The sequence below is a fragment of the Drosophila elegans genome, unplaced genomic scaffold (genome assembly GCF_018152505.1).
Source record: "Drosophila elegans isolate 14027-0461.03 unplaced genomic scaffold, ASM1815250v1 contig_149, whole genome shotgun sequence".
NCBI lineage: Eukaryota > Metazoa > Arthropoda > Insecta > Diptera > Drosophilidae > Drosophila > Drosophila elegans.
The window spans coordinates 2,549,283-2,575,777 of record NW_024545513.1 but is presented as its reverse complement, the minus strand read 5'-3'; the positions used below and the strand labels follow the sequence as shown (position 1 = coordinate 2,575,777).

Here is a 26,495-nt window from a genome sequence, read left to right as displayed (position 1 = left end):
CCTTTTTCTAATAGCAACGAACGAACGAACGAACGAACGCCACCTGAGACTTTGCTCCCCGTATTCATTATTATTCTATTACCCACCCAGCCATCTTTATGCAATTCTGGCCACATCCCTTGATGATTCAAGTCTGGCAACCACCTGCAGCGATTGGCGGCCCCACCAATTAGTGTGGCCGACGCCGCTGCTGATGCTGCTTTTCTTTTCCTTTTCCTTTGGACACTTCAATTAGGTGTAATCTATGCGCATAAATTGACCGGGCATGTGCAACATGTGGTGGTCGCAGCAGCACCACTCAAAAAAAAAAACTTCCATCAGAACAACTAATTTTCAAAATATTTTGATTTCGATATACAATTAACAATTTAAAATATAATATTGCTCTAGTTGTACAAAAAGTAGTTTGTGATACATCACATTTATTTGAACAAAAGGCTTCATGTGCATTAGGGTGGTCCAAATTCGTAATTTGGAATAAATGCGTTGAGCTCACAGAATATCACTTATACGCACTGTTGGCTTCTCTTTTTTTTTTCTTACTGACTTTACGTGCCGTATAAATTATTTATATGAAAACTTTAAGAACATTTTTAGATCTTGTTATCTATATTTTTTCTTTCTGTGTAGCGCCCTAGTGCCAATCATTTGGCATGACTCACCTGCTTCTGCAACGTGTTGGATAGCTCCTCCAGGCACTCCTTGCGCTCGAAACGCTCGAACTTGAAGCTATTGGAGCGGTACAGTTCGTTGTCCTCCCGCCGACGATTGCGGCACAAGCGGCGGGTGATTATGTTGCCACCACTACCGCTCAGTCGAGGACTGCAATTGAAATAGGTAATTAGTAAATAAATATATGCCATAAATAAAGTACTTTTTCGAGATCAATTTATCTTAGCACTCAAAATTTTTCGATATTTTAGAAAGTATATCTATTGTTACTATATATAATATTTGGCATATTTTTGACACTTTTTAGGGAACATACAGAATCAAAAAGTATGAAAAAATTCCATCCTTAGACAACAAACATATACTTTTTAAATAATACTATATAATTTAAGTAAGCATTGCCAATTTAAGGCTACATAACTGTTTTTAAAATTGTTGTTTCGGCTCCATCAATTTGATTTCTCTGATGACAGGGGCTTTTCCCAATCCACGCAACACATTAAGCCACCGAAAAAAAAAGGATATACCAAGGAGAATGACACCCAACCAACCGCGTGGGCGGCTTGCGGGTGGGCGGGTCACATCGGAGCTCGTTAGCTGGCGCTTCATTAAAATTTCACACATTCGGCGGTGAAGAAAGCTCTGCTCCATTTACCTTATTATGCGCGTCCTCCGCCGAATGTCTGATGTTGGCTTAAAGCCTCAAAAAGTTAAGCTCCATTTTTGCCTTCTGCCCGACGGAATGGCGACCCACTTTGCATTCGGGTTCGTTCAACGCCCACGGCCACTTCAGTGGCTCAAAAACTCGGTTGCAACCAGCTCCAACGAAACCACAATAAAAACAAAAGAAAAAAAATGAAAAAACTTTCCGTGGGCGGAAGAAAGTGGTGAAAAATGGGCAAAAAAAAGGGGAAAAATAAGGAAAAATAGGGAAAAATGGTTAAAGAAGAAAAAACAAAAAAAAAAGGGAAAAATGGGTGGGCAACCCGGGGAGAACTCTGCGGCAAACAAAAGCACAAGCCACTGGAGCAGACTCAAGTGGCAGCCACTTGGGCACTCCAACTCCAACTGGAGCTCCAGTTGCAACTCCACTTGCAAGCTGCACTCACGGAAAAAAATGCCAGCAAGGTACTCTCAAGTTTTACAATGCAAAAAATAAGCTTTTGTAAGGGTAAAGAGAAACATACCAAATATGATAATACATTGTAAGAATTCTCAAGAAAAAAAAAGATTCTTACAAAAGATCTTTCTTGAAAATCATTAGGATCACTCTTAAATGTCTCTTAAGGTCTGCTGTGAACAATATAACGTAATTTGTTGGTACCAAACTATTTGAAGTATATTTATCCGGCAAACCATAAAAAATTTGAAATCCCTCAAAAATGTATTTTATGTATTAGGTATATATCCATTAAATTTTAAATGATTTCAAATTTTATAAGCAGCTGCGGTTATAATAATCAAAAAAATTATCTGCACTTCGTATGCTACATAAAATATATACATTTTATTTGTTTTTACAGATTTTTAAGCTATATTTTTATCTATGATAAATGTGGGCTTTTAAGTGTGCTCCATTTAGTTTACTTCATGAAAATATAAATATAAATTGCTTCAAAAACTAGTTTTGATTTCTATGCCCATAAGCTATAATACTACTATTTTCATGACCGCAGCTGTTTATTGGATTCATTAAATTTCTGGGTACAAAATGAATGTTTTTAAATGATTTCAAATCTTTATGCACATATGTATATCAAAATATAATATAATATGCAGTTTTAACTTTAACTTTACTGTATTTTGTACTGCCCTAATTGTTTTTCCATTAAATTGAGAGAGAGAATAATTTGTTTCAGTGCAGCAGTGCTACTCACCCGCAGGGTTTGCAGTGCGTCATGTGCAGGTCCCAGTTGAGATGGAAGTTGAACATGCGCAACTTGGCCACCGCCCGCTGTCGCAATGAGATGTCCGGCTGTCCTCCAGTTCCAGCTCCACCTCCAGATCCTGCTCCTCCCGCAGCACCACCCGAAGTGGATGCCTGGCCGGGACCAGATCCTCCGCCACCTCCAGTGGATGGGGCCAGTGGCGTGGCTCGCTGGGGATTCGGATACATCATCACTGTGCCACTGGGCGCCGAGGTGGCGAACAGGCGTCGCGATGAGCCACCGCCCCCGCCGGACACGCCCCCACCATGGTGGTGACTGGGGCGATAGTGCTGGTGTTCTTTCAGAGTGTAAAAGCCGCCCGAGGAACTGCAATGGAAAGCGAGTCAAGGCTAGAGTCTCTCCGTCGAGAACAATAAGAATGAAGAAAACCATAATATTCGAGGGTGCTATAGATATCTTCAGGCTTTTTCTTATTTTCAAAAGAAATTTATATTCACTAGGGTGGTCCAAATTCTAAAATCCTGCGCTCGCCCGCTTAAAGTATGCCCTTTTCTGAGTTTAAGGCACACCAAATATAATTAACAAAGAAGAAAACACGTTTTAGGGTCTGTCTATTGGATTCAAATAATATAACTCATACGCACTGTTGCCTTTAATCAAACAATTGATAGCAACTGACATTAATTGTCGTATTTTTAAAAGCTTCAAGACCATTGCGCAGTGCCTTAAACATATTAATTATCTGTTTAATTTTTTTTTTGGGGCCAAAGAACTCACTACAGTTTTGAAGTCACTTAGAAAGGCATCTTAAGATATGCAGTAAAAAATGTAACAAAATTATTCCACTTATATTAATTGCATACCTTTAGGCACCTTTCTATTAAAAATCCCTAGTGATTTCTAAATTTTTTTTCTTTTTTGTTTGATAATTATTAATAAAATTTCGAACTTACGACATATTATCGAAAAATCGTATACAATTAACTACATGATTGAATACAAATTAGAATTTGTATTATAAAATAAAAATTAAATTTTTAACTGATTTATAATTATAGAATAAATTTTGAACTTACGACATATTATCGCCGCCGGTGTCGCCGACGCAACTGGTAACGCCCATGCCGCCGCCACGTCGCGGTCGACTCTTCCGCCGGCGACGCCGCCGTCGCTCCGAGGAAGCGGTACGCGTTTGCAGGACATGTTGGCTGAGCGACTTGTTGCAGCCGCCGCCGCTGCTGGCCAGCCGTCTTCCGGTGGCATTGGATCCGCCGCCAGCGGCGGCCAATCCCTGGACGGCGACCACCAGCTGGCCATCGCCAAAGCCGCCCGCCGAGCTAATCGTGTCGGTGGATTGGGGCGTGGCCGCTGCAGTGGCCCCACCAGCAGTGGCACCTGCCTCGCCACCCGGCGGCTGCTGTGGTTGCTGCGACTTGTTGGTGTTGCGCAAACTGTGGTTCACTTTTCGCCACATGCGCTCCATCTTAAAGAATCTCCTCGATTCCCTTTGGTGTGGAGTATTTTCAAAATGTGGTTGTTGAAACGTCTTTGTTAGCTTATCAGTTTTGACATTATTTCATTTTTTTAATATATTTTAAATAATTTTTAGTTAATCACACAGGTTTTGCATTTTACTAAATTATTTGCCCTGTGATTAATGAGAAATATAAATTGGCTGTTGAATAAATTTGTTAGCATATTACAGTAGTTATTACCATGATTTATATTTGTTAAAAATACACTTTTAAAATAGTAATTTGATATTTTTTTTTTTTTTGTTTAATGTTGTGGCATTTTTGTTATTGAAAAATGGCCAACAGGTTTCTTAATAATTTGTTCTTCTGAGTTGTTGTTAAAATTAGTTGTTGATTTATGCAAAAACCGTTTTTATTTTATTTATCATTATATGCCAAGTCCCAATAATTGTTATATAATTATATTTATTATTTTAAATTTGTGATCTTACGTGAACAAGATCAATAGTATAAATGATAGCCTTATTTAGTATAATGGTTTTGCTATAAATGCTGCCGTAAACTTTTGTTAATAACGGTATAAATTTATGGAAGCCGTAGATCTAACATTTATAAAAATTTGTGCTTTTTGGTTGTTCGAATAGTTAAGTGAGTTTTAGTTTTAGTATAAATTGCAATGCTTATGTACACTTTTAGTTGTGGAACTAACAAATAGATTAAAAGGTTATGATTTTTGTTAGCATTAGAATGTCATACAATTTTGGAATAGCAGGATGATTTTTTGGTATGTTTCAGCATTTGTATGGAAGTTTTTAGTATTATAACATCTAGAGTTGTTAACCTTTTCGTTGTTGCAGTTGTTGTTGGTTTTTAATCATTATTGTTGTAATTTTTGTAGTTTAAAGTTGTTTCTCATATTAGTTGTCATAGTTTTCGATTGGTGTTGTTGTTAGTTGTTGTATGTAAGTTGTTACCGAAAAGTTTGGCTGTAGTTTTATGTTGTTGCTGTGAGTTGTTTGTTGTTCCTTTAGTTTGTTGTTAAAGTTTTATATCCGTTTTTGGTTATCCTTTTTCCTATGGGAAATTGAAGCTAGCTACGAGGGATGGGTGCTCCCTTTCTTTTCTTTTTGGCCACACACCTTCGTCTTGTGCTTTTTTCTTCCGGTTTTCCGGCCTTCGGGTTTTCTTCCTCTTAACTATTGTTGTTAACTTATTGTTTGTTGGCGGCAGTGTTTGGTTGTTGTTCGATTGGCTTTCATCTGATTTACCTTGGATCTCACATCTCTCACACATTTATGTACACAAAAGGACACTCGTTCGATTATACAAAAAAAGCTACTCAGCAGGAACTATGCATTGTTTTTGTTGTTGGTTTTGTTGTTGTTGTTATTTCGATTGTTGCTGTAGTGGTTGTTGTTGATATTTCGATTGTTGTTGTTGTTGTTGGCTGCGGATAGCGGAAGTGAAAAACAAAGAGCATGAAATTGAGTGTAAGACTCCTCCACATCTGTGTATGTGTATATTTGAGTTCCCGATTGTATGTAATTGTGTGGGTGAGTGGCCTGCACTTTTAGGTTAAGCACGCGCTTCACTCATTTTTTTTTGTTGTATTTGTTTTATTTGTTGCCTAAGCCGCTCTATTTCTGTGCCTTTGTTGCTGTTGTTGTTTTCACATTGCACTTGTGAATGAATGACGAATTTTTTTCCACCATCACTCGCTCATCACTCTCTCTCTCTCTCTATCCCACTCTCTCCTTCTTTTGCTTACACTCACAAGAGATTTTTCCCGTTATCAGAACACTTTGTGGGACTTTTTTTTTAAAGCACTTTTTTTCATTATTATTATCTACTCTTTGCACACAATTTGTGCAATTTAGCGTTAGTTATTTGCCAAATACACTTATTAAGTGCTGCGAATTCCACAACTACAACGCAGTTGTTGTCTCGTTGTCAGGTTGTTGCTGTTGCTTTTGTTGTTGTTAGCGCCTGGCTGGCTGCTGGCACGTTGAGTCAACATCATTTTAGTTCACCCGAAAAAAAAGCCAAAAAATATAACAGGGCCACTGTCTCTTTGCACGGTGGGACACATGGGTTTTACTTTCAACGTCGATATTTTTAATGTCGAAACATAAAATAAATTAATTTATATATTTTAGGAAAGCTACGACCTATTATAAAAACGCGAACGTATATATTTTAAATGGATTTAAATAGATAAATCTATTTAAACGTAACTATATGTTATAGACATTTCTATTAAGGAAAACGGAAAGAGCCAATTAAGTTATTGTTTGGAACAATAAAAAATAGGAGCAAAAAAATAACATTTAAATTGTGTCTTAATTTCCAGATGTTTTCAGATTTCAAGTGATATATTTCATAATAAAAGCTTAAGTTTGTGGTGACCAAAAATGTACATCGAATGCCCACTGTACAAGCCAGAGAGCGAGAAAACAGGATAGCGGAAGAGCTGGGAGAGTGCGCTCTTGCCGCTAAGAATGTCGATGTATTTGTGCGTGGGCGCAAGCCAAGTTACGGTATCCAGTCCCGTGGCCGTATATGTGCGACCGTATTCGTAGCCGTGTCCTGTGTATAACACAAACACATTGCGCTGCAGAGGAATCCAGAGAGAGAGAGAGAGAGAGAGAGATAGAGAGTGCCTGCTTAACCGTTTTGAAACATTTTGTTGCCTATTTTTTGGGGCCAGCACACAAACACACACAAGCAATTGAAGTAAATTTAAATACCGGTTAAAAACGGACGAACACACTGGTTAATTGGCTAGCTGTTAACGATTAAGGGTCAATCGGAATCCACAGGAATTCAAAGGAATCCACAATTTTTTATCACACGAGAGCAGAGCAGAAGCCGCTGCCCGTTTATTGGCAACGCGCACGCACAAATAACGGAGCCACTGTGGCGAAAGCAGCGGTGAAAGCAGCAGCGGCTGTGAAAGCAGCGACGCCGGACGTAGCAGCAGCAGCAGCCGTAGCAGCTGAGAGCCGAGGACACGAAGCCCTAGCCAAGAAAGGATTCGCATCCGAAGTGTGTGGGTGCAGGTCGTTAAAATGTAAACATTGGTGGCAACTTGCCGGACTGAAAGAGAGCGAAGAAACCAGAAATACAGAGAATGAGAGAGAACTCTCTCGCAGGCTTATTGCGCAGCAGAGCGACATCTGTTGTGCATTTTCCGCAATAGAAGAACAGTTTTTATCGATAAATCGTTGGTAGAAACAAGTAACAGAGAAAATAAGATACAAATTTCAAAAAAAGCTGTGGAGATCAGGTGAAAAATGAAATCAAACAATACGCATTCCCAACAATAATCAACTTTGATAAAAACAGGACAAAAGAAAACATAATAAGTTGGCCTAAAGTCAAGTTTTACCGAACCGCGAATTCTTCAACCTGGACAAACAACCAACAGAGAACGCTTTGGTAGTAGTATCATAGATGGACAACAATACAGAAATGTCAGATAGAAAACTAATTTTTAATAAGTTAAAAGTTCTTTGGCTTACCATATGGCATACTCTATCGATGCATTGCCGGAATCACCAACAGATGGCACTTTGGTAGTATCCACTAGCCCACACGAAATACAACACATGAAATACCATTATTTGGTAAAACAATCGAAGAGCAGCTAAACTTTAAGCTGTAGCTTACAAAAAATTAAATCCAAAAACCAAATAAAGCGATTTTGATATGGACGTCATACCAAAACCAAAATACAACCAACAAACATAAATATTGGCATAAGAAAATCAAAATCAAAGTGTTATTTACATAAGCCTTTTTTTTTGGTTAAAGCAAAAGCAAACAAAATTATTTTGGGCTTTTTGTGTTGAGGAAGCATTGCTTGATTTTGCATAAATTTGAATAATTTATAGTGAACTAAAAAGCATAATAGGGCGTGGACAATAGCTCATAAATAAAATTTAGCCGAAATAAGAAAAAAACCAAAAAAATAAATAACAATCACACACACACTTTGAAAAATTAAACCCACAACATTTGTGAAGCAATTAATTTGCACAAGAATTCATCAACGGTGCGGAAATTTGAATCTGCCAGTTGAGATGATCACCTGTCGCAGGAGGAACAAGTTCTCATTGTTCTGGCGATTTGAAAGGCGTCTCCAATAAGTTATGTCTCCGACACGCATTGTTCGAGCATCTCGGGTAAATATCAATGATAATGGCAGCCAAATGTCTAGACAATTAAACGGTCCCCGCAAAAATTTGCATCCGTATACGTTCTTTTTGGCCAGATTTATTGATCTACTTCCAAGATTCTGGGCGGCACGAGTATATAAGATCACCGTAACGACCAACAGACCAACACAAATCATCCAGCCTTCAAGCTAGACTAACAAAAAAAAACAGAACCAACTTAGAAAAATGAAGGTGAGTGAAACTGAAAAGGATACAGGATAAAGGATACCCAGTTTATTACCAAAGTGTGAAAACAAACATACTAGTTTTTTCTCTTTTTTTTGTGTGCCAACAAATATACCTTAAAGTTTAAAAAAGTGTGAATAAAAAAGTATGAAGCAATATTTAACACAACAGTGATATTTTTTTTTTTGGGCCTTGATCGCTCGTACCAAAACTACAAGTGTTGTTCCACAGATTTCAAAATTATAAAAAAGCTCCTATAGAACCCCATTAAAAATGTTCAACAAATGTTAGTAAATCGATAAGTAATTTACTCTGGGAAAATTATTAAAAGTATTTCCATTATAAGTGCTTCAAAACTTTTTCAAAATTACACAGCTTTTTGTACGATTTCAAATTTAAATTTTAAATAAATAAATCATATGGATAGTAATCTTAAACCTACTTTAGGCTAAAAATGCGGGCTTTAAAACGTGCCAAACAGGATAAAATTATTAAAAAGCAAAACACGTTTGTTGTAACATTATCTACACAGATATACAAAATTACATAAGTCTGTCAAGTCACTCTGCGCTATGGTAAGGGTCAGTTATAAAGCAATACATTTTTAACGGTCAATATCTATCGACTTCTAGAAAAATTTGCAAATCTAACCATTATTTTAGAAGTTATTAGCAGAAATGTTAGTTTTTGGATATTTGATAGTACAAAGTGCTTGACTTAGGCAGATGGCGCCACCTAAAACCCACTAGTTTTCTTGATTAATATCTTATAGTCGGGACTAGTTATGCACCGTGAGATACCAAAAACTGATATTCTTATTAATGATAATATTCACCCCTTTCCAGTTCTTCATCGTCAGCCTCCTGATCGCCGCCTGCGTGGCCCTCGCCCAGAGCAGCGTTATCCACGGATCTGCCCTCGGCTACGCCCCCGTGTCCACCATTCCGGTTGTCCGCACGGTGCCCGTGGTGCGCAGTGTGCCAGTGGTCCGTCATGTGCCGGTGGTGCGCAACGTTCCGGTTGTGCGCCATGTGCCCATTGTCGACTCCGTCCAGGTGGTGCAGCCCTCCGTGTACCGCGTCGGTCATGCCGCCGTCTACGATGCTCCCCTCATCCAATCCTACGGCGGCTGGTTGAAGCAGAAGTAGATGGATAACTACCTTTCTCTATGCATAACACAAACTGAATAAAAGAAAAGAAAATAACTAAAGCAATGTCTTGTTAATTCAAATAGTTTTGATCTTACTAAAAGTACACCGAAAAAAAAATTGTCAGAAACAAAACTATTGTATTAAATTAATACCTCGAAAGTATTTAAACAAAACCTGTGTGGTTTAAAAATAAAGTTTAGGCTTTTCGGTATAGAATTGAAACTAAAATGTAAAGTAAAGGTTGTGTTATTAAGTTCTATGTTTAAGACAAACTTTAAGTTTTTGATTTTTAATATATTACAGTTAATAGATTTATACCAGTTCGATTATTACCTCTAGTAAACAAATTTTTTTTAAGTTGTTAGTCTGAAAAACTATAAGATAATGCCGTTGAACAATTACTCAATATGTTACATTTTGAAGCACTATATTATAAGCTTGAGACTACAGTAAAACTTCAGCCAACTTAAGCTAATATAAGGGCAATAAATTGGGAAAAATAATTTATTTGATGTCTCTATAAGCGATTAATTAAAGGTTGAAAGTGAAATGATTAATTAACTAAGGAAGGTTAACAAAAAATGATTCATAAAAGCAGAGCTGAGCATTTTATTAATAGTAACAAGCTATTAATATTTATGAAAGCTAGTTTCCAAACATAAAATGAAAATTGCAATGGAAACTTGAGGGAAACTTGTTTCGAGATTGAAGAGCCACTAATATATTCACCGACTGTTGCATTCCATGCATAGATCAATTAACAAGCCATAATAAACCGAGACAAGATCATAATCACGATTAGTGCAAGGTTTAGGTTTGGCAATCTTTGATTTCCCACACTTTTAGGGCAGGTAAACTGCTCTGCCCACCGAAATCAGTGGTTAATTTGGGTACAGTTTTAATACAATTTTTGTAAGCTATATAAGCTAGCCAAGGTACACCGAAATACATATTTAATGAGAAAACGTACAAACATCTGCCCTAAAAACAAAACTAACTTGGCAAAAAAAGCATATATAATTTTAAAAAATACGTTTCAGAACTTATAAACACATGTGTATTGATTATATTAATTATTCTAAATATTTATATTAATCATTTTAAATATTTATATTAATCAGCTATTTTAAATATTAAGATTTGAATGTTAAAGCATAAATATAAGTACAAGTTAATACATACTATAAAAAATAAAACAATTTTGTAAAACCTTATCGGTTTCGGACTTGGTATTACATTTTTGACAACTGATTGATCTATTGTTTAAATTTGGAAAATACTTAGAAAGTATTTAGAGTGTGCCTTGTGCGGCCGTCATCACTGAACTGCCCCGTTGGCCAATTTACAACGTCTTATGCTTATTGGGCCGACATAATGCGTTTTACATGGCCCAAAACGATGCGACTTGGGGGACTTGCATAATCCACCTTATACCTTTTAGCTGGCCCTCATCAATGACGAGCAGCCAGTTGACAACAGATTCCGATTCACCTTGAAATCGCCGGATAAGTTGGGTTGGGTTGGGTTCGATTAGGTTTTCGCTTTGGTTTATGACAGACTGCCGGCCGCCTGATGAAGCAACCAAAAACGCCGCAGCGCTCGTGTATGCAAATGACATCAAAATACAAGAAACAAATACATTAAAGACGAAAATGAAAACGAAAACGTAAAACCTACCCAAAGACCTAAACCTAAACCTAAAACATAAGAGCGCAGCTAAAAAACAAGAAGAAACCCCTATTTGATACCCTTTGCGAAGCTTGTACATTTTAAAATAAATATGCCCCCAGAAAACATTTGGGGTTTAGGTGGCGCCATCTGCCGAACTGAAGCACCTCTTATTTTCAAATACCCAACAATTAATATTTTTGCTTAAATAATGGTTCGATTTGGCTAATTTTGCATGAGTATAGATAGATACATAGATATTAAACGAATAAGCGCTTTCAACTTAATAACTAGCCTCTACCATTAGTCAGAGTGACATAACAGGAAATGAAATTAACTTGCGCTGCGTCGGCATAACCAGAATTTGCTTGTCAAATCCCAAATCTCTGTGTTTTATAGGTTGCGGTTTATATAGTTTTATATGAACAGAAGAACGGACTGGATCAATAATATATATACGTTATAGGGTCGAAAACGCTTTCTTCTACCTGTAACTTACTTTTCAACTGAAACAATATACCCTTTTACTCTACAAGTAAGGGGTAGAAATATGAAAGCCGCATTTGGCTTATCACTAGCAGAGCGCGTCTCATTTTCATGCTAATTGTGGGAGCCCCATCTCTATACGGAATTTCGGAAATGCAGCAGGCGAAGACTTGACGAAACTAAAAACCGGATGATAACTGGCAAACTGAAAAAGAAACCAAAATATATAATATTCCGAAATTCCGATTCCGAAACCGAAGCCGAAATGGCAATAGAAGAACTTCGTTGGGTGCGCCCAGCATTGGGTGAAAATGAAAACGAAAGCCCATCATCATGATGATGTTGATGATGATGATGATGAGATGACGATGGGGATGGGTGGTTTGAAAATGTTAATGAAACGTCTTTTGTTCGCCAATGATGGCTTGCATTGTATAAAAGACTAGGTCTCCGATCGATCGGACATCAGTCGCTGCTCATCGGCAAGTCAAGGCGTTTTTTTTTTGGAATTGGTATCATCGCATCAAGTGGATTTGTAGTCAGCATGAAGGTGAGCTGCCCAAAATATCCTGTGCACAAAATAACTAAAACCAAACAAAACTAAAAAGAAGTGCAAAAACACGCTGAAGGAAATATCAAAGCTTGTGATAAAGTTTAAAACTTATTCTGGAATATTTGTTTTTTAAAACAAAATGTTAAAAGTGAACATTTTTTTTTTTGTGATAAAATTGAAAATTTTTTTTTTTTTTGGCTTAAAACAATAAAACTACATTTCCTTTGTTTATAAAAAAAAAATTCTTTTTTTTTGTGACAAATTTGAAAAATTGCATATTAAGTGACAAAAACAACATGTTTCTTAAATAATATCATAATATATCATATCAAGTAGGAACTAAATTAAATCCTTAATTTTGCACATAAATTAAACTATTTTAATATTAAATCATGCAATTTCGTATGCTTTGTATTTAATATTGTGATTAATATTTAATTTAAATACGAATCATAAAGTTTTAAATTCAATAGTCAGATATTTATTTTTACTCCTTAGAGTTTTAGACTTTTCGGTATATAAATCAAACTATATTATTTAAATATATAATATTAAATTATATTATTAAGAATTGTAATACTAATGCTTATGCTTATGCATTTTTTGATATTTTGCATTCTTTTATTAATATTATTATTACCTTTTTGCATTTGCAGGTCTTCGTTTGCATGTGTGCTCTGTTCGCTGTGGCCAACGCCGGCTTCCTGGGTCTCCTTGGAGGAGGAGGAGGAGGCGGTGGTGGTGGTGGTGGTGGCGGTGGAGCTAGCCTGAAGGCTGGTATTAGCCTGGGCGGCAATGGAGGAGGAGGTGGCCATGGAGGCGGCGGCGGTGGCTATCACGGCGGTCATGGCTCCAGTGGCCCAGTGCAGGTGGTCAAGGTGATCCACCAGCAGGGCTCCTCCTCCTCCGGTGGTTATGGCGGTGGCTACTCCTCCGGTGGCTATGGCGGTGGCTATGCCTACGAAGCTGCTCCCCAGGTCTTCAAGGTGAAGGTCATCTCTGGCGGCAGCAGTGGACATGGACACGGACATGGACATGGTCCCGCCCCCGTCTACCTGCCCCCCTCTGGCCCCGCCCCCTCATCCGTGAAGGTCATCAAGATCCTGCAGGAGGAATCGGCTCCCATTGTGAGTGCCCCTGGACCCGCGTTCATTGGTGGCTCTTCATCTGGTGGCGCCGTCACCCAGGTCATCAAGGTGGTGCACGAGAGCCAGGGTGGTTACTCTTCCGGCGGCTATGGTGGTGGCTACTCCTCGGGCGGCTATGGCGGTGGCTACTCCTCGGGCGGAGCCACCAAGGTGGTGCGCGTGATCCATGAGCATTCGGCTTCGTCTGCCGGAAATGCCTATGCCCCCATTGATCTGCCCGGTCCAGTGGCTGCTCCAGTGGCTTCTTACCAGGAGATCGCTGCCCCAGCGCCGGTTTATGCCGCTCCTGCTCCTGCCCCAGTTTATGCTGCCCCCGCACCCGCACCCGCTCCCGTGTACTCCGCTCCTGCTCCAGCTCCAGCTCCGGTTTATGCCGCCCCGGCTCCAGTTTATTCCGCTCCTGCTCCGGCTCCAGCTCCAGTTTATGCTGCTCCCGCTCCCGTGTACTCCGCTCCTGCACCAGCCCCAGTTTATGCCGCCCCAGCACCCGCTCCCGTGTACTCCGCTCCTGCTCCTGCTCCCGCTCCCATATATGCCGCCCCAGCACCGGCGCCCGTCCTGAGCCTGCCCCATGCCGCTCCTGCTCCGGTTTTCGCACCCGAGGAGCAGTCCCTGCCCATCGGCCACGCCCCCGCCCAGACCTACGGCCCACCGGGATACTAGGACAGCAGTCATCCATCTGTTTTAGAGGACCTTCCTGCGCCAACTACATCGACAGCACACTACCATTCCTAAACAACGCCATGAAACTTAATTTAAGACATTTTTTTTACCACACATTTTTTTGTTAGAAATTATAAAAGAGAAAAAAAAAACTAAATCGTTTGTTTTAATTTAAAAGAAAATTTTTTGTTTACTAACTTTACTATCTATCCCCAGGCGATTTGGAAAATTTTTGAAAAATTAATTTGATGACCACTTTTTGCATATTAATAAGGGGTTACATCCAAATTTTTTGCTAAAAATTAAGCATCGTGGCCGTGAGTGCCATTCTTTTGCAAATTTGATAACGAATTTATCCGATTTTTGGGAATTACTTCCCAGCTTTTTAAAACACTTCTTTAAGTGTTTTTTAAAATTTTGTGAGATAAAAAAACATTCATGAGTTCTATCTATTTCATGAGATAAAAAAAAATTCATGAATTCTACAACATTTAAAAAAATTAAACAATAAACAAATTAAAATCAGCACAAATGTTATAAAAATATGTATATTACTCGATTAAATCTGAATCAGATTTAAGTAACTTCAAATTACAACAAAGTTTGATCTTCACAGCGTTGCTTTATTTTTAAACATTAAAAAAAAAACATAGATCTTTAACGTCAATTTCTTTTTGTATCACTATTTTATGAGAACATTTTTAAAAGTGCTCTATCGATTTCATTTTCAGCTTTATAACTGCCCTTTTTGTTATTTAGATTAATAAATTAATTAATTAAATATAAGTCAATTAGCAAGTATTTTTTATGAAGGTTTTAGGCTTGATAATGCTTAATAAAACCTAAGTCAAATATTTTATAGAGGATGACAAAGGGAGTATGAAAAAAAAACAATTTTTTTTTCTAAATCACAAAATAAATTTGTTAACTAATTTAACAATGTTACTATTAGCAAAAAGAAAGTATGATCTCACCAGATATAAAGGAAATTTTAGGTCTTATCAACTGTGGAATTTGCATAAATGGTCAAGAGAAAAAAAAACCAAACTATAGGTGTCTCTTTCTTTTTGAGCATTCCACCAGCCAGAAATGCAAATAACTCATATTTGAGTTCAATATTGCCAAGACATTATCATATCGACAGTCCCAGAGTGAGAAATATTACACATTTCTCCTCAACGGTTCACAAATATTATAAATTATAAACGCACAATTTGGCAGCGAAATAGAAACAGAAAACATATGGACAAAAATCGTTTGATGTTTGCTGGTGGATCACCGGTCATTAATACGATATTATGATTCGCTTTTTTTATTGTTTCATAACGCTCTGGCTTTTTAAGGGGATCGTTATGTTTTATTAATTTCAGACACAAAGCATCGATTGTGGTTTATTATTGGTGGCGGTAGTGTGGTGATTACGTCTATTCGGCAGCCTTTACTAACGCTTCGGCGACCTCCACGGCGATGGCAGCCTGTGCCTTGGCCTGTAAAACAAGTGCGAAAAAGGTTTTCATTAAGAAATCAATTTAAAGCAACCAATTACAATATTCCTTACATAGCTTTAATGAAAAAATGTGCAAATATCTATATTCTGCAGTAATATTTGTTTTTTAAACTCAATTTTAACTAACAAAATCCTATGTTATCTATAATAGCATTATGTTTCTATTTAAAGATAGTCGCTTACAAACATATATAAATTGTTTTCAAAATTAATTAAGAACGGGAAAAGGAACTTTTACTAAATTATTAATAAAGTGAAAGTGAAATTATAGTTGTAGTAAACTTATAAAGCTTACATAAAACTGAAGAAATTTGTTTACTAAGAGTTGCAGTTATAGATTTTGGAATGTGTATTTTTTTTAGCTAAATTGGTATTACTTTTACATAAACTGATTGCAATCAAAACAAATAGTTATCTAATTGACTTGTAAAATACAACAAATTCGAAAGAAAAGAATATTCTTCGATGTTTAAATTTAGAAAAATGGTTACCAATCATATTGTAGACCACATTTTTTCGTATATTAATGCTTATATATTTATTAATTTAAAAAAAAGAACTATAAGAAAAGGGTCCAAATCAAAAAAATTGGTCTTAAATTTGGTAATTTATGCAGATAAATGTCTGAACAAATGGGGACTTCTGTAGATAACTTTAAAGAACCTACGCTACATACACTGTAGGAAAGATCACAAATTGTGCCTCAAAATTGGTAGGCTCATCTAAACTTCTAGTTTATACAACATGTCCAGCTCACAAATTACGCCCAAAACTAGGTTGAATTTGTAGGCAAATGTTTAAGTGATGGTTATAGTTACAGATTCATAACTTGACGATGTTCTAGTTATAACTTTTTAAGCTTCTTCTTTACATAAATCGTTAAAAGGGTGTCTAGATCACAAATTGTGAAAAGTAATGGCTGTAGCTATAGATTCTGGACTTGTTGAGCAGCTAGCATCTAGTTTATATAACTTTCTAAACAAATAAGCACTTTATCGTCACCAGCGAAGGTGAGCTGAAGTCCAATTGATTCCATTTTACAGAATGTGTTAAAGGGATGTCCAGATGTACAAGTTATGGTAATAGTTACAGATGTTGGACTTGGCGATGTTTTAAAGACATGTTTTTAAGAATCCCCTTCACATAAATTGTGAAAAAGGTGTCTAGATCACAAATTGTGTCTTAAAACTGCTTGGCAAATGGACAACTGATGTCTGTAGCTTTACATTCTAAATATGCTGAGCACCTAGCTGCTAGTTTATATAACTTTCTAAACAAATGCGCACCTTATCGTCGCCAGCGGAGCTGAGCTGTGACTGGTATTTCGCGAGCAGCTGGCGGGCCTCGTTGACATCGATGTCCTCGACGTTGTGGGCCTCCTCGGCCAGAACCTGGACGGAGGAGTCATCGTTGACGGTGACAGAGCCGCTGGACACGAAGAACTTGATGAGTTTGCCATCGTTTTCCAAGACCTGGACGACACCGGGCTTCAGGACAGCTGTGGCGAAAAACAGGTGATGGCCAGGTGATATAATCAGATGCAGACGCATATAATCAACGACTCACCCAAAGTGGGCACGTGCTTGGCCAGGATGCCGAAGGATCCGGAGAAGGAGGGCACATCGATTTGGCGCACCACGGCGGCATCGTAGAAGGTCTTGTTGGCGGCGGCGAAGGTCAGCTTCATTTCATCCGAATAGCTGCGGTTTTGGGCCAAACGCGCTCCTCGGGCGGCCAGCAAACGAGCGTTCTTCACCATGGACATTCTGGACTGCAAAGAGTGTATCAAATTCTCAATTTAAATTCAGTTTCCACGGGATCGGCCAGCATAACAACAAAATAACCAAATTATGTAACTTTGTAGGTTAGGCGGCCGCGGCTGGTATTTGCTTTTTCTCTAGCCAAATGTTATGGATTTTGTTGGCCAATCCTTGTTAACGCTGACCATTAAGTGTCCTCAATTTATTTCTTATTTTCACCTTTTTCTAGATCGTTTTAATAGCGAAAAACACGAGAAAACTTCAACTAAACTGCCGCTGTTTTTGCGAAAAGTTCCAACCAGAGTGACCAGCCGAGGAATACAGGGACTAACCTATAATAACGCCTTTTTACAAAATCATGCTGCTATAAAATACTAAATTATTAATTAGCTTAGTATACATGTTTAAAATTAATGTACAAGTAATTTAAACAATTTAAATAAGAAGTCAGTTTAGAACACTTTTTTTATTTAATGGATGTAATAATATATTAAATATTTCACAGCATGGTCACTCAAATGGCCTACTAAAATTCAACAGTCTGGCAGCACTCTCCTCATTTTAAAGCGGGGCTGAAATTATTTAATTAATTTAATTTTTAAATTATATTATTAAAATAAATAATAATAATAATAAAAATAAATAAATTATAAATATTAAAGTTATAACGATACGAATAGTATTAACATATATAGTGTGAGTTTTATGTTCCTAAGTGAGTCAAAAGTAATTTTTGCAAGAATAGAAATGTAAAGATTTGTGAAATAAATGTATTAAATTATTAATATAACCAAAACTATTATATATATACGTTTTTAATATTTGACCAAACTTATGTTTTTCCATTTGCCGCCCAAATTTTGAAACTCCAATTTCCGATTGTTTTTATCGTGACTTGTCGAACGCCGTCTGGTTACACTGTCGTTGGCCCAGCACAACACAACAACAAATTCCAATTGAAAATAGAAACGAAACAATGCAGATAGCTGCATTATACAAGTGAAGAAGAAGAGAGTGCCATTTTCGGCTACTATTTTTTTGCCCGTCTCTGTGTCTGTGTGTGTGTGTGCGTCGTCTCTGTAGATCAAGAAACAGGGAAAGGCAACAAGCTAACAAACAAACAAACAACACACAGGACGTAAGTGTTTGCAACATTTACCCAAATCTGTCACCCACTCTTTCCCTCTCTGTCGCACCTGCAGGCCAACGCAGTTGCAAAAACAACAGTTTTTTCCCCATGTGTGTGTGTATAGATGGCTGTTATTTTTTCTGCTGATTTTCTATTTTGTTTTGTTGTTTTATTCTACATTGCCAATATGTGTGTGTGGGAGTCTAAACAAATTGCGCCTTTTGGTTGGAAAAACTTCAATAAAAGAAAAGAATACGAAAGCTTGTTTTAAAGTTCATTCCTCACACGCACACAGCTGTTTTTGTTGTGGAAAAAGGAGAGGAAGAGAAAAAGCAGAGAAGGATTTTCAGCTTCTTTGTTTGTTGCACACAAGCAGCTGTAGCGCGCATGAGTGTGTGTATATGTGTATTTTTATTTTTGTTTACCTCTCTCCCTCTCCTTCTTGCCCTCTCTCCCTCGATTGGTCCCCCTCTTTCTCGCGCTCTGCAACGCAATAAATTTCTTGTTATTTTCTGATAAGAAAAGCAACCGCAATCGGTCTATATGTTTATATATATAACTGATCCGTAGCTATTGACCCCAAGCGTCAGTGCGAGCGAAATGGCAATAACTGAAGTAAGCAGCGGCAAAAAAACCAACAACAACAAAAATTCAGCTCGGTCGTTGCTCCTCTTCTTCTTGGTCTTCATCTTGTGCTTCTTCTTTGTTTTTGTTGAGTGCTATTTTTTCGTTAGGAAATGTCGAAAACTTGATACCCTGTTTTTGGATTTGAATAATATCGAGCTTAGTTCATATTCAATAATACAAATTTTAGTAAAGGGTATGATAAAAAAATTTAGCTTAGATTTTTTTTTAAGAATACAACAGCTTTAAAAACAACTGTGGATATTTTTTGTAACATGCCATTAATAGAACCCAAAACATCCATCGAATATCCTGCATTCTGAACAAGTGAAAACAAAAACAACAAGCAGGGAAGAAAAACGACGCAAAAGAAAGAGAAGAAGCCGCAGACGAAGAACAAACAGTAAACAATAATCGGTCGCAAATGAAGTTCAGCGATTGCCGCAAATTATAATTGCCTGGCCGCAATTAATGCGTATCTGTCCACCTAACAAAAAAAGAAACAGCTGATTTTTCAGATGTTTTTGTTTGTTCTTGTAGATTTGTTGCAAGCGCGGCACCGTTAGCTTTGTTGTTGCTTTCAACACGCGACGTCGCAGTCGGCGTCACTGCCAACGCTGACACACAATCATGATACCGTTACACGGCTGACGCTTGTTGCTGTTGTTGTTGTTTTTGTCTTAGCCACCACTTTTGTCACGCACAATGACGGCCACAAAAGTGTTAACACAAAACTCATTATTATTTTAATTATATATTTTTTATTCTTCCAATATAGTGGCATTTACAATATTGGGGGTTCACTACACTTTAAGTCAAACAAGTTGTTTTTAATTGGTGCTTAAGTCTGCTGTTCACCACTGTGCCACGCACATTTAGTTGTAAGAAAATGGCAAAAGTCACTTTGTTGTTGCTGCCCACATTTAAAGCCAGGATTGGAAAGAGATGGCGATAGACAGACCAAGTGCAATAACAAGAATACGGTATGCATTTCTAACAGCAACTGCACTCACCTTGCGCCCACATCCCCCTCTCCCCCTTCGTCTCGTTATGCTCGTCTTGATTGCAACTGTAAATTGCACGTAATTTGTTTGTTCATTGAGCACGCATTATGCGTTGCTCCAATTGTTGTTTTCTTGAGTATTATTTTATATTTGTTTTTTTTTTTCATTATTATTTTTGTCCTTTATCGCAGCTCGCTGCCACCTGCTGCGTAGCAACCGACGCCGCTGCTTGCGCCGGCAGCGCTGCCCTGCCTCCGATTTTTTTGTTTGTATTTTTTTGTACCAAAAGCAGCGTCATTTGCCATCCGCATTTCGCGCTGCGCGCTTTGCTTTTCGCTCCGCTCGTCCGCTTTGTGTTGCGAAGCAGAAACGCAAAAGAGATAAACAGAATAGAAAAATAAAGGTGCAAAAAATTAATAGAAATCCGTTTGGCAGAATAATTGCAAAAGCGAGCCGTAGAAATTGCCAAGTGAGTGAGATATCTTGTGAATTTAATTTTTTTTTGTGGTTCAGTGAACTTGTTATTTTTATGAAGTTGAATTAATTAAGTTGCGCCCGGCGAAAATGCTAATTAATTAACCAATTTGAAAGAAGGGCGCAATTTGGAGTTCTTTGTTGTCTGCGTTTCGAGTGCATTTCCCTTTTGCGCTCTTCCTCACCCAACCCCCTCCCTCTTCGGTCCGCTCTTTGTTCTGCTTGTTCGCTCCTTTTGCATTTTCTTTGTTCGAGCCAGCGACGCAGGCAGCTCAGTCGACGTCGCAGCCGACGCCGGCAGAGGCAGCCAATTTGCATTTGCAGATAAAGGAGTGTGTGACGGAGGGGGCTGGTTAAAGGAGTGTTTGGAGGCAGGCGGTGGATAGAGGATAGTGTGCAGCAAGGGGGCGGGGCTTAAATGTACAGTGCAAATTACCTCTAATTTTGTAAAGAAAAAAATATACAGCACAGGATAAAAAACTAGAGAGTATATGCGAAAATTGTTCAAGTTTTATTGTTATATTATTAATTTTTTTATTTTCATTTGTTGTTTTTTGGTATAAATTATTATATTTTCTTTAGTGTAAAGAAAATGTGATCAAATTATTTTAAAAAAAGTTTTCGTTTTGGAAAGAATATTATTGAAATATTAAAATTATCATACAATGTGTACTAGGACTTGTATCTAATTTACCAGCAATTCCGGTAAAACGACTTTTTCCTTATAGATACCAATTATAGAGAGCCAGACACATTTTCAGAACTCCACTGTGACGCCCACTTATAAATACCCTCCACACAGGTAAAGGCGTATCTACATGTTTAATCGGTCATCGTCTGCGTCCGACTTCCTCATACCAAAACACCTATATTCCGCTTATCAATGGGTAAACATCGGCGCGGTCAGTGAATAACAATTAACGACTTTGGCAGGAGTTAGAAGGAACAAAGCAACAATCGCCAGCACATCTGGAATGAATAATAGATGCCAATTGGCATTATTCATGCGCATCCATTCATGGGGCGCCCGAGATCTGTCCCATTTAAATGAAGGCCCTACCTGGGCTCCAAATCATCGGGGGACTCACTCACTCACTTCTGGGTTCGTTGTTTACTGCAAAGCGCTGCTACACGCCCATTAATCATTTAGCACCCGAAGGCGCTAATAGGAAGAGACTTCTCTGCGAAAGAGATCTCTTTTTTTTCTTGGGTCTGAGAAACCCATCCAACCTCGTAGATGCAGAATTCTGGTCGACTTTGCCAACCATGTGCAACTTTTGATATCCATTAATCCATAAGGCAAAGGGGTATGTTGTGTTTAATAAGCGATGGTTTTGTAAAAAATATTTTGTCAATACAAACATTGATTTCTTGGGATCGATTCAAGGCTATTAAAAACCATATAATAATAACTTAAATATTTCAAGATAGGTTTCTATCTTGAGGTTTGACTTTATATTTTCCTACTCACGTTTTAAAAATGTTTTTAAGTTATTTTTATATCTTAATTTTGACCTATCTTTCTTATTTTTAATCATATTAATATTATTTTTGGTATGCACTTATAGTTCTTGTATTTCTAATGTGGTACCAAATATCATCCAAAAATTCATGTTAATAACGCTGAAATCACAAAGATGTCTTGAGTTGACTGGTTGCCTTCGTGATCTTTACTTTAATGATGAAATTTCAAAGCCATCGTAAGTTTTTTTGGTCTTTGTACAGGGTAATATTTGTTTTGGTAAACCTAGGACTATATTTCGCCAGCATATTTTTGCTGCGCTTTGTTTGGCTTTGGGGGCGGCAATTATCCATGGGTTGTCGGTGCTTCGATGTGTGTGGCTGTGTAGGCTGCTCACTGGAATTACCAATGCCGCAGGCAAGGAGATTGCAAATGGAAATCAATAATGGAAAAGCCCCAACAATATCTACTAGCTCTCTCTCTCTCTCTCTCGCTCTCTCTGTTGCTCTGTTTTTCCTTGGCTTGAATTGAGCTTTTTGCATAACAGACAAACACATGTATTATTAATTTCGCCTTTTGTTTTTCACTTGCAGTTTTCTTTGGCAGGAAATCTGATATAGCCGGATCGGAATCGGATCGGAATCGGAATTGAAATCTGCTATACGGATTGAGAATCGTTACAGAATCATTGGAAGGAAGAGAAGAGAAGCGTCTGGCAAAAGTGACTGTGTAATTGCAGCAACAATCGTTCAATGACAGCAGTCGCGGCCGTTTTTACCGCTGCTGTTGCTGCTGCTGCCGCTGGCCACGCCCCCTTAGCCTCCTTCGCCCCCCGAAACGCCCCCTTTGCGGTGGAGAAAGCAGAGGAGCACAGTTAACAACGCCTCAGGGCGACGGAGACGGGACAATTTCGCTGTGGTCCTGGTCAAGGTAAGAGCTTAAATTTTTTTTGTTTTTTCCTGGAAAAGATAATTACAAAATCTAATTTCTTTAAAAAAAAACAAGGGATAGTAATGTGAGTAATGGTATGAAACTCGAATTTTGTACTTCATTATTTTGGCGGACTAGCTTTTTAGGAAATTTGAACTTTCAGTTTCAATAAGAGTTTTTTTCGACCTCTTTAAATATTCTAATAAAGGCAACCAGAAAATTGTTATCTGTATTCCCCTAAATACTTTAATTTTTTTTTAGTTTTTGAAGTTTTCTCAACTATGTTGATATTAAAAACCAAAGGAACTTTGTTTTTTTAAATTTAAATTAAAATTAATTGACATCAATATAATGTTTTACATTTTTTTTATTTTTAATTTTGCTTTTTGTATTTCAATCAAATGGAGTTAGGAAATTGTTTCGGATCACATTTATTTTTATATATGAAAGTTCTTAGGAAATTTGCTTAAAATTTTAAAAAGCATTTTTACAACCTCTTAAAATCTTCTAATATATATATAATTAAAATCTTCTTAATCCGGTATTCGTCTTAATACTCTACTTTTCTTTAGTTTCGGTAGTTTTTCTAATTATAGGGCAACGAAAATGGTTAAAAAAGTAAACTTTATATGATTTCACAGAAAAAAGTAATTTAACAAGCACCTGTTCAATATTTAAATTGAAGTAGTCAACACTAATAGTATGTCAGTTTCCAAGGATTTTATTGTTTTATTCAAAATTGATTAACAAATTACCCGTGTTCACCCTGTGATTTTATTTTGTTGAACCACCAATGAATTACATTGGGAAATTAAGATGCTGAAGCTTTAGTTTTGGATGTATTATAAACCTTTTAATTAATACGAGATTGTGAAGCCGGAGTGTGTAGCAGTGAAACAATGACTGATGAGTAAATTCCTGATTACAGAAAGAGGACCACTTAAGGACAGACAAGCAGAGGAGATTTGAAGTCTATAACTTTTCGTATATAGAGGAAGGCGGAAGCGAGGATATCAAGATCGAGATCGAGATCGAGATCAACGCCACACGATGGTGAAGACGTTTCAGGCCTACCTACCGTCCACGAATCGGACCTACTCATGTGTTCACTGCCGCGCCCACCTCGCCTCCCACGACGAGCTCATCTCGAAGTCGTTCCAGGGCAGCCAGGGACCGGCCTATCTGTTCAACTCGGTGGTGAACGTGGCCTGCGGCCAGACGGAGGAGCGGGTGCTCCTCACCGGCCTCCATGCGGTGGCGGACATCTACTGCGAGTGCTGCAAGACGCCGCTGGGCTGGAAGTACGAGCATGCCTACGAGTCCAGCCAGAAGTACAAGGAGGGCAAGTTCATCATCGAGCTGGCGCACATGATCAAGGAGAACGGATGGGACTGAAGGGACGGAAGCCACGACGTTGACTCTACGGCTGGCTGCGTCATGGGCGGCTAAATCAGGAGCACACACACACACATACCCGTTACAGGATCAGGAAAAACAGCAACAGCAGCGGCAGTAGCGGCGCCGGCGGGAAAAGCAGCGAGTTTTCACCACACAACAAAACAAAACATAACACGCGGCAAATATGACAGACATAGAGTGTTTACTAAAGTCTGCGGAAAAGTGTGAAAGAACGAAGAGAGGAACGAGGATAGAGGAATGATCGATATATATATGCTATATATATATATGCTATTATAAAGTGCATAACTCGTCGTATCTTATAGAACAAACAAACAAAAAAAAAACAAACCAATCAGACACACACACAGATACACACATCCACACATAAACGATCGAACGATAAACCCATTATATAGAAAGCTTGATTGGGCTTGATTGGGAAGGATCTCTGCGCTGGCCGCCATCTAGGATTTCCACACATTCATTTCGATTTCGATTACCATTAACCAGTATCCATTATTCATCACCACCTAACCATTTCAAGCACTTTGTTTTCCTTTTGACATTTGCGTTGCAAGTTGATTCGATTATGTGTACTTTCTATGCAGAGCCTTAATTCGATGATTTGATTTCAAACAAAACAACACAAAACTGGTGAGAGAGCCACACGCAAAACAGAACTTGCACTGCCAATAAACAAGAGAAATGTTTAGTAACCAATGATAAACAGTAGCAGGAAACATTTGAAAAAAAACAAGCATACACAAGGCATGCGAAATCAAAAATCAGGAAAACAAATTGATGACACTCATCACACAACACACCAACACACATACACATTTTCAACGTAGTAGTTATATTTAATAAAATAATTAAAATTAATTATTTAATGCAATTTAGCTTGAAACAAATGAAAACACACAAGCGAGATAAACTTAAACTACATTTTTGTCAATGTGTAAAGCGAAAAGAACAAAAAAAAAAAAAAACAAAGGCGGCAAAGGTGCGCATTCCCGCCGCCAGGTGGCGTCCAGAATGATGCACCGATGCACGGGGGGAAAAAGGGGGTGGGAAACGAAAGAAATGATATAAAATACAAGCATATGGCATGCATAACTTTAGAAAGAATATAAATATATATGTATCTATATATGTATATTTATTTATATGAGAGAAATGCGTATTTATGTCGCAAAATATCGTACATTAATCAAACGTAGGGAAAACTGAAGAAATATGCAAGGAAATGCAAGTGCATACAAAAAAAGCGATGGAGAAATAAAAAAGCTACGAACTAGCGAGCATATTTTTAAAGCAAAACGGATTATGAGAATATGTATATGCAAAAAAATAACTGCCAAGAACTATTCAAGTTAAATGATGTTCTCTAAGTAGTTATATATAAATGTATCTGAGGAATATATTTTGTGGTAGCATTAAAATAAACTAAAATAAAATGAGAAACAACCAGAAAACAAGAATACAACAACAGAGTTCAATAAAAAAAACAACAAAAACACGAAAAACAAAGAAATCAAATTCCTTTTGAAAACGAGTTACATTGAAATTGCTGAATACTTATTTTTGTCCTTAGTTTTCATCATCTTAAGCAATTGGCCGTACTTAACTCGATCTATATATCTTAAATATATATATATATATATATATATATATATATATATATATATATATATTTATTTATCTTTCCAACTTAAAACCTAGTTTTGTCGAAGCTTTGAGCTTTGTTCGACCATTTAGGCATTGACTACTGTACTCCATGCATGTGATGCACCATGAACGAAACACAAATTTTCAAAAACAAACGGAATTCATACAAAAACGAAAAAATCAACTGATGTTAGTATTTACATACATACAAACATGCCACTATACATACTTGCATACATACATACTAAAACGAGACCACCTTTACATTACAAAAACAAAAACAAAAAAAAAAAAAAGAATAAAAAAAAAAAGAAACAAACATTAAAACACATCCAAGTACAGTCAGCGACATGAAACCGCATGCAGCCGATTAAGATGTATTAAAATCTCAATTCAAGATTGCAATAAAGCGCATTTTTAGCTCAACT

General features: G+C 37.6%; 5 protein-coding genes across 8 annotated transcripts in view; 3 read left to right on the top strand and 2 right to left on the bottom strand.

The window, feature by feature from the left end:
- LOC108137294 overlaps positions 1 to 6,023 on the bottom strand; it is a 59,744-nt gene extending 53,721 nt beyond the window's left edge. Inside the window, exons 1-3 of the mRNA XM_017258915.2 lie at positions 3,638 to 6,023; positions 2,550 to 2,927; positions 663 to 822 (exon numbers count right to left, since the gene is read on the bottom strand). Coding sequence (XP_017114404.1) covers positions 663 to 822; positions 2,550 to 2,927; positions 3,638 to 4,044 — 945 coding nt within the window. The 5' untranslated portion in view covers positions 4,045 to 6,023. The remainder of the gene's footprint in view (positions 1 to 662; positions 823 to 2,549; positions 2,928 to 3,637) is intronic.
- A 2,320-nt stretch (positions 6,024 to 8,343) lies between these two features.
- Positions 8,344 to 9,649, top strand: LOC108137237. The gene is made up of 2 exons (XM_017258815.2): positions 8,344 to 8,445; positions 9,285 to 9,649. The coding sequence occupies exons 1-2, from the start codon at positions 8,440 to 8,442 to the stop codon at positions 9,585 to 9,587; spliced, it is 309 nt and encodes a 102-aa protein (XP_017114304.1). The 5' UTR covers positions 8,344 to 8,439; the 3' UTR covers positions 9,588 to 9,649.
- A 2,540-nt stretch (positions 9,650 to 12,189) lies between these two features.
- LOC108137240 (skin secretory protein xP2) lies at positions 12,190 to 14,265 on the top strand. The gene is made up of 2 exons (XM_017258820.2): positions 12,190 to 12,294; positions 12,954 to 14,265. Exons 1-2 carry the CDS (start codon positions 12,289 to 12,291, stop codon positions 14,106 to 14,108), a joined length of 1,161 nt encoding a protein of 386 aa, XP_017114309.1. The 5' UTR covers positions 12,190 to 12,288; the 3' UTR covers positions 14,109 to 14,265.
- A 1,099-nt stretch (positions 14,266 to 15,364) lies between these two features.
- On the bottom strand, positions 15,365 to 17,716 carry LOC108137337 (ATP synthase subunit delta, mitochondrial). 2 transcript variants are annotated; one of them, XM_017258971.2, is made up of 4 exons: positions 17,595 to 17,716; positions 17,182 to 17,386; positions 16,902 to 17,113; positions 15,365 to 15,595 (listed from the first exon to the last, which is right to left on the bottom strand). In XM_017258971.2, the coding sequence occupies exons 2-4, from the start codon at positions 17,378 to 17,380 to the stop codon at positions 15,533 to 15,535; spliced, it is 474 nt and encodes a 157-aa protein (XP_017114460.1). In that variant the 5' UTR covers positions 17,381 to 17,386; positions 17,595 to 17,716; the 3' UTR covers positions 15,365 to 15,532. The 2 variants fall into 2 exon arrangements, with proteins under 2 accessions (XP_017114460.1, XP_017114461.1); XM_017258972.2 differs by having other exon boundaries at positions 17,182 to 17,381; positions 17,595 to 17,662.
- Positions 17,717 to 18,320: 604 nt separating this feature from the next.
- Positions 18,321 to 26,493, top strand: LOC108137283 (protein yippee-like). 3 transcript variants are annotated; one of them, XM_017258890.2, is made up of 3 exons: positions 18,321 to 18,513; positions 22,662 to 22,998; positions 23,927 to 26,493. In XM_017258890.2, the coding sequence occupies exon 3, from the start codon at positions 24,049 to 24,051 to the stop codon at positions 24,391 to 24,393; it is 345 nt and encodes a 114-aa protein (XP_017114379.1). In that variant the 5' UTR covers positions 18,321 to 18,513; positions 22,662 to 22,998; positions 23,927 to 24,048; the 3' UTR covers positions 24,394 to 26,493. The 3 variants fall into 3 exon arrangements, with proteins under 3 accessions (XP_017114379.1, XP_017114380.1, XP_017114381.1); XM_017258891.2 differs by lacking the exon at positions 18,321 to 18,513 and adding an exon at positions 20,437 to 20,601; XM_017258892.2 differs by lacking the exon at positions 18,321 to 18,513 and adding an exon at positions 22,289 to 22,306.
- The last annotated feature ends 2 nt before the right edge of the window (positions 26,494 to 26,495 follow it).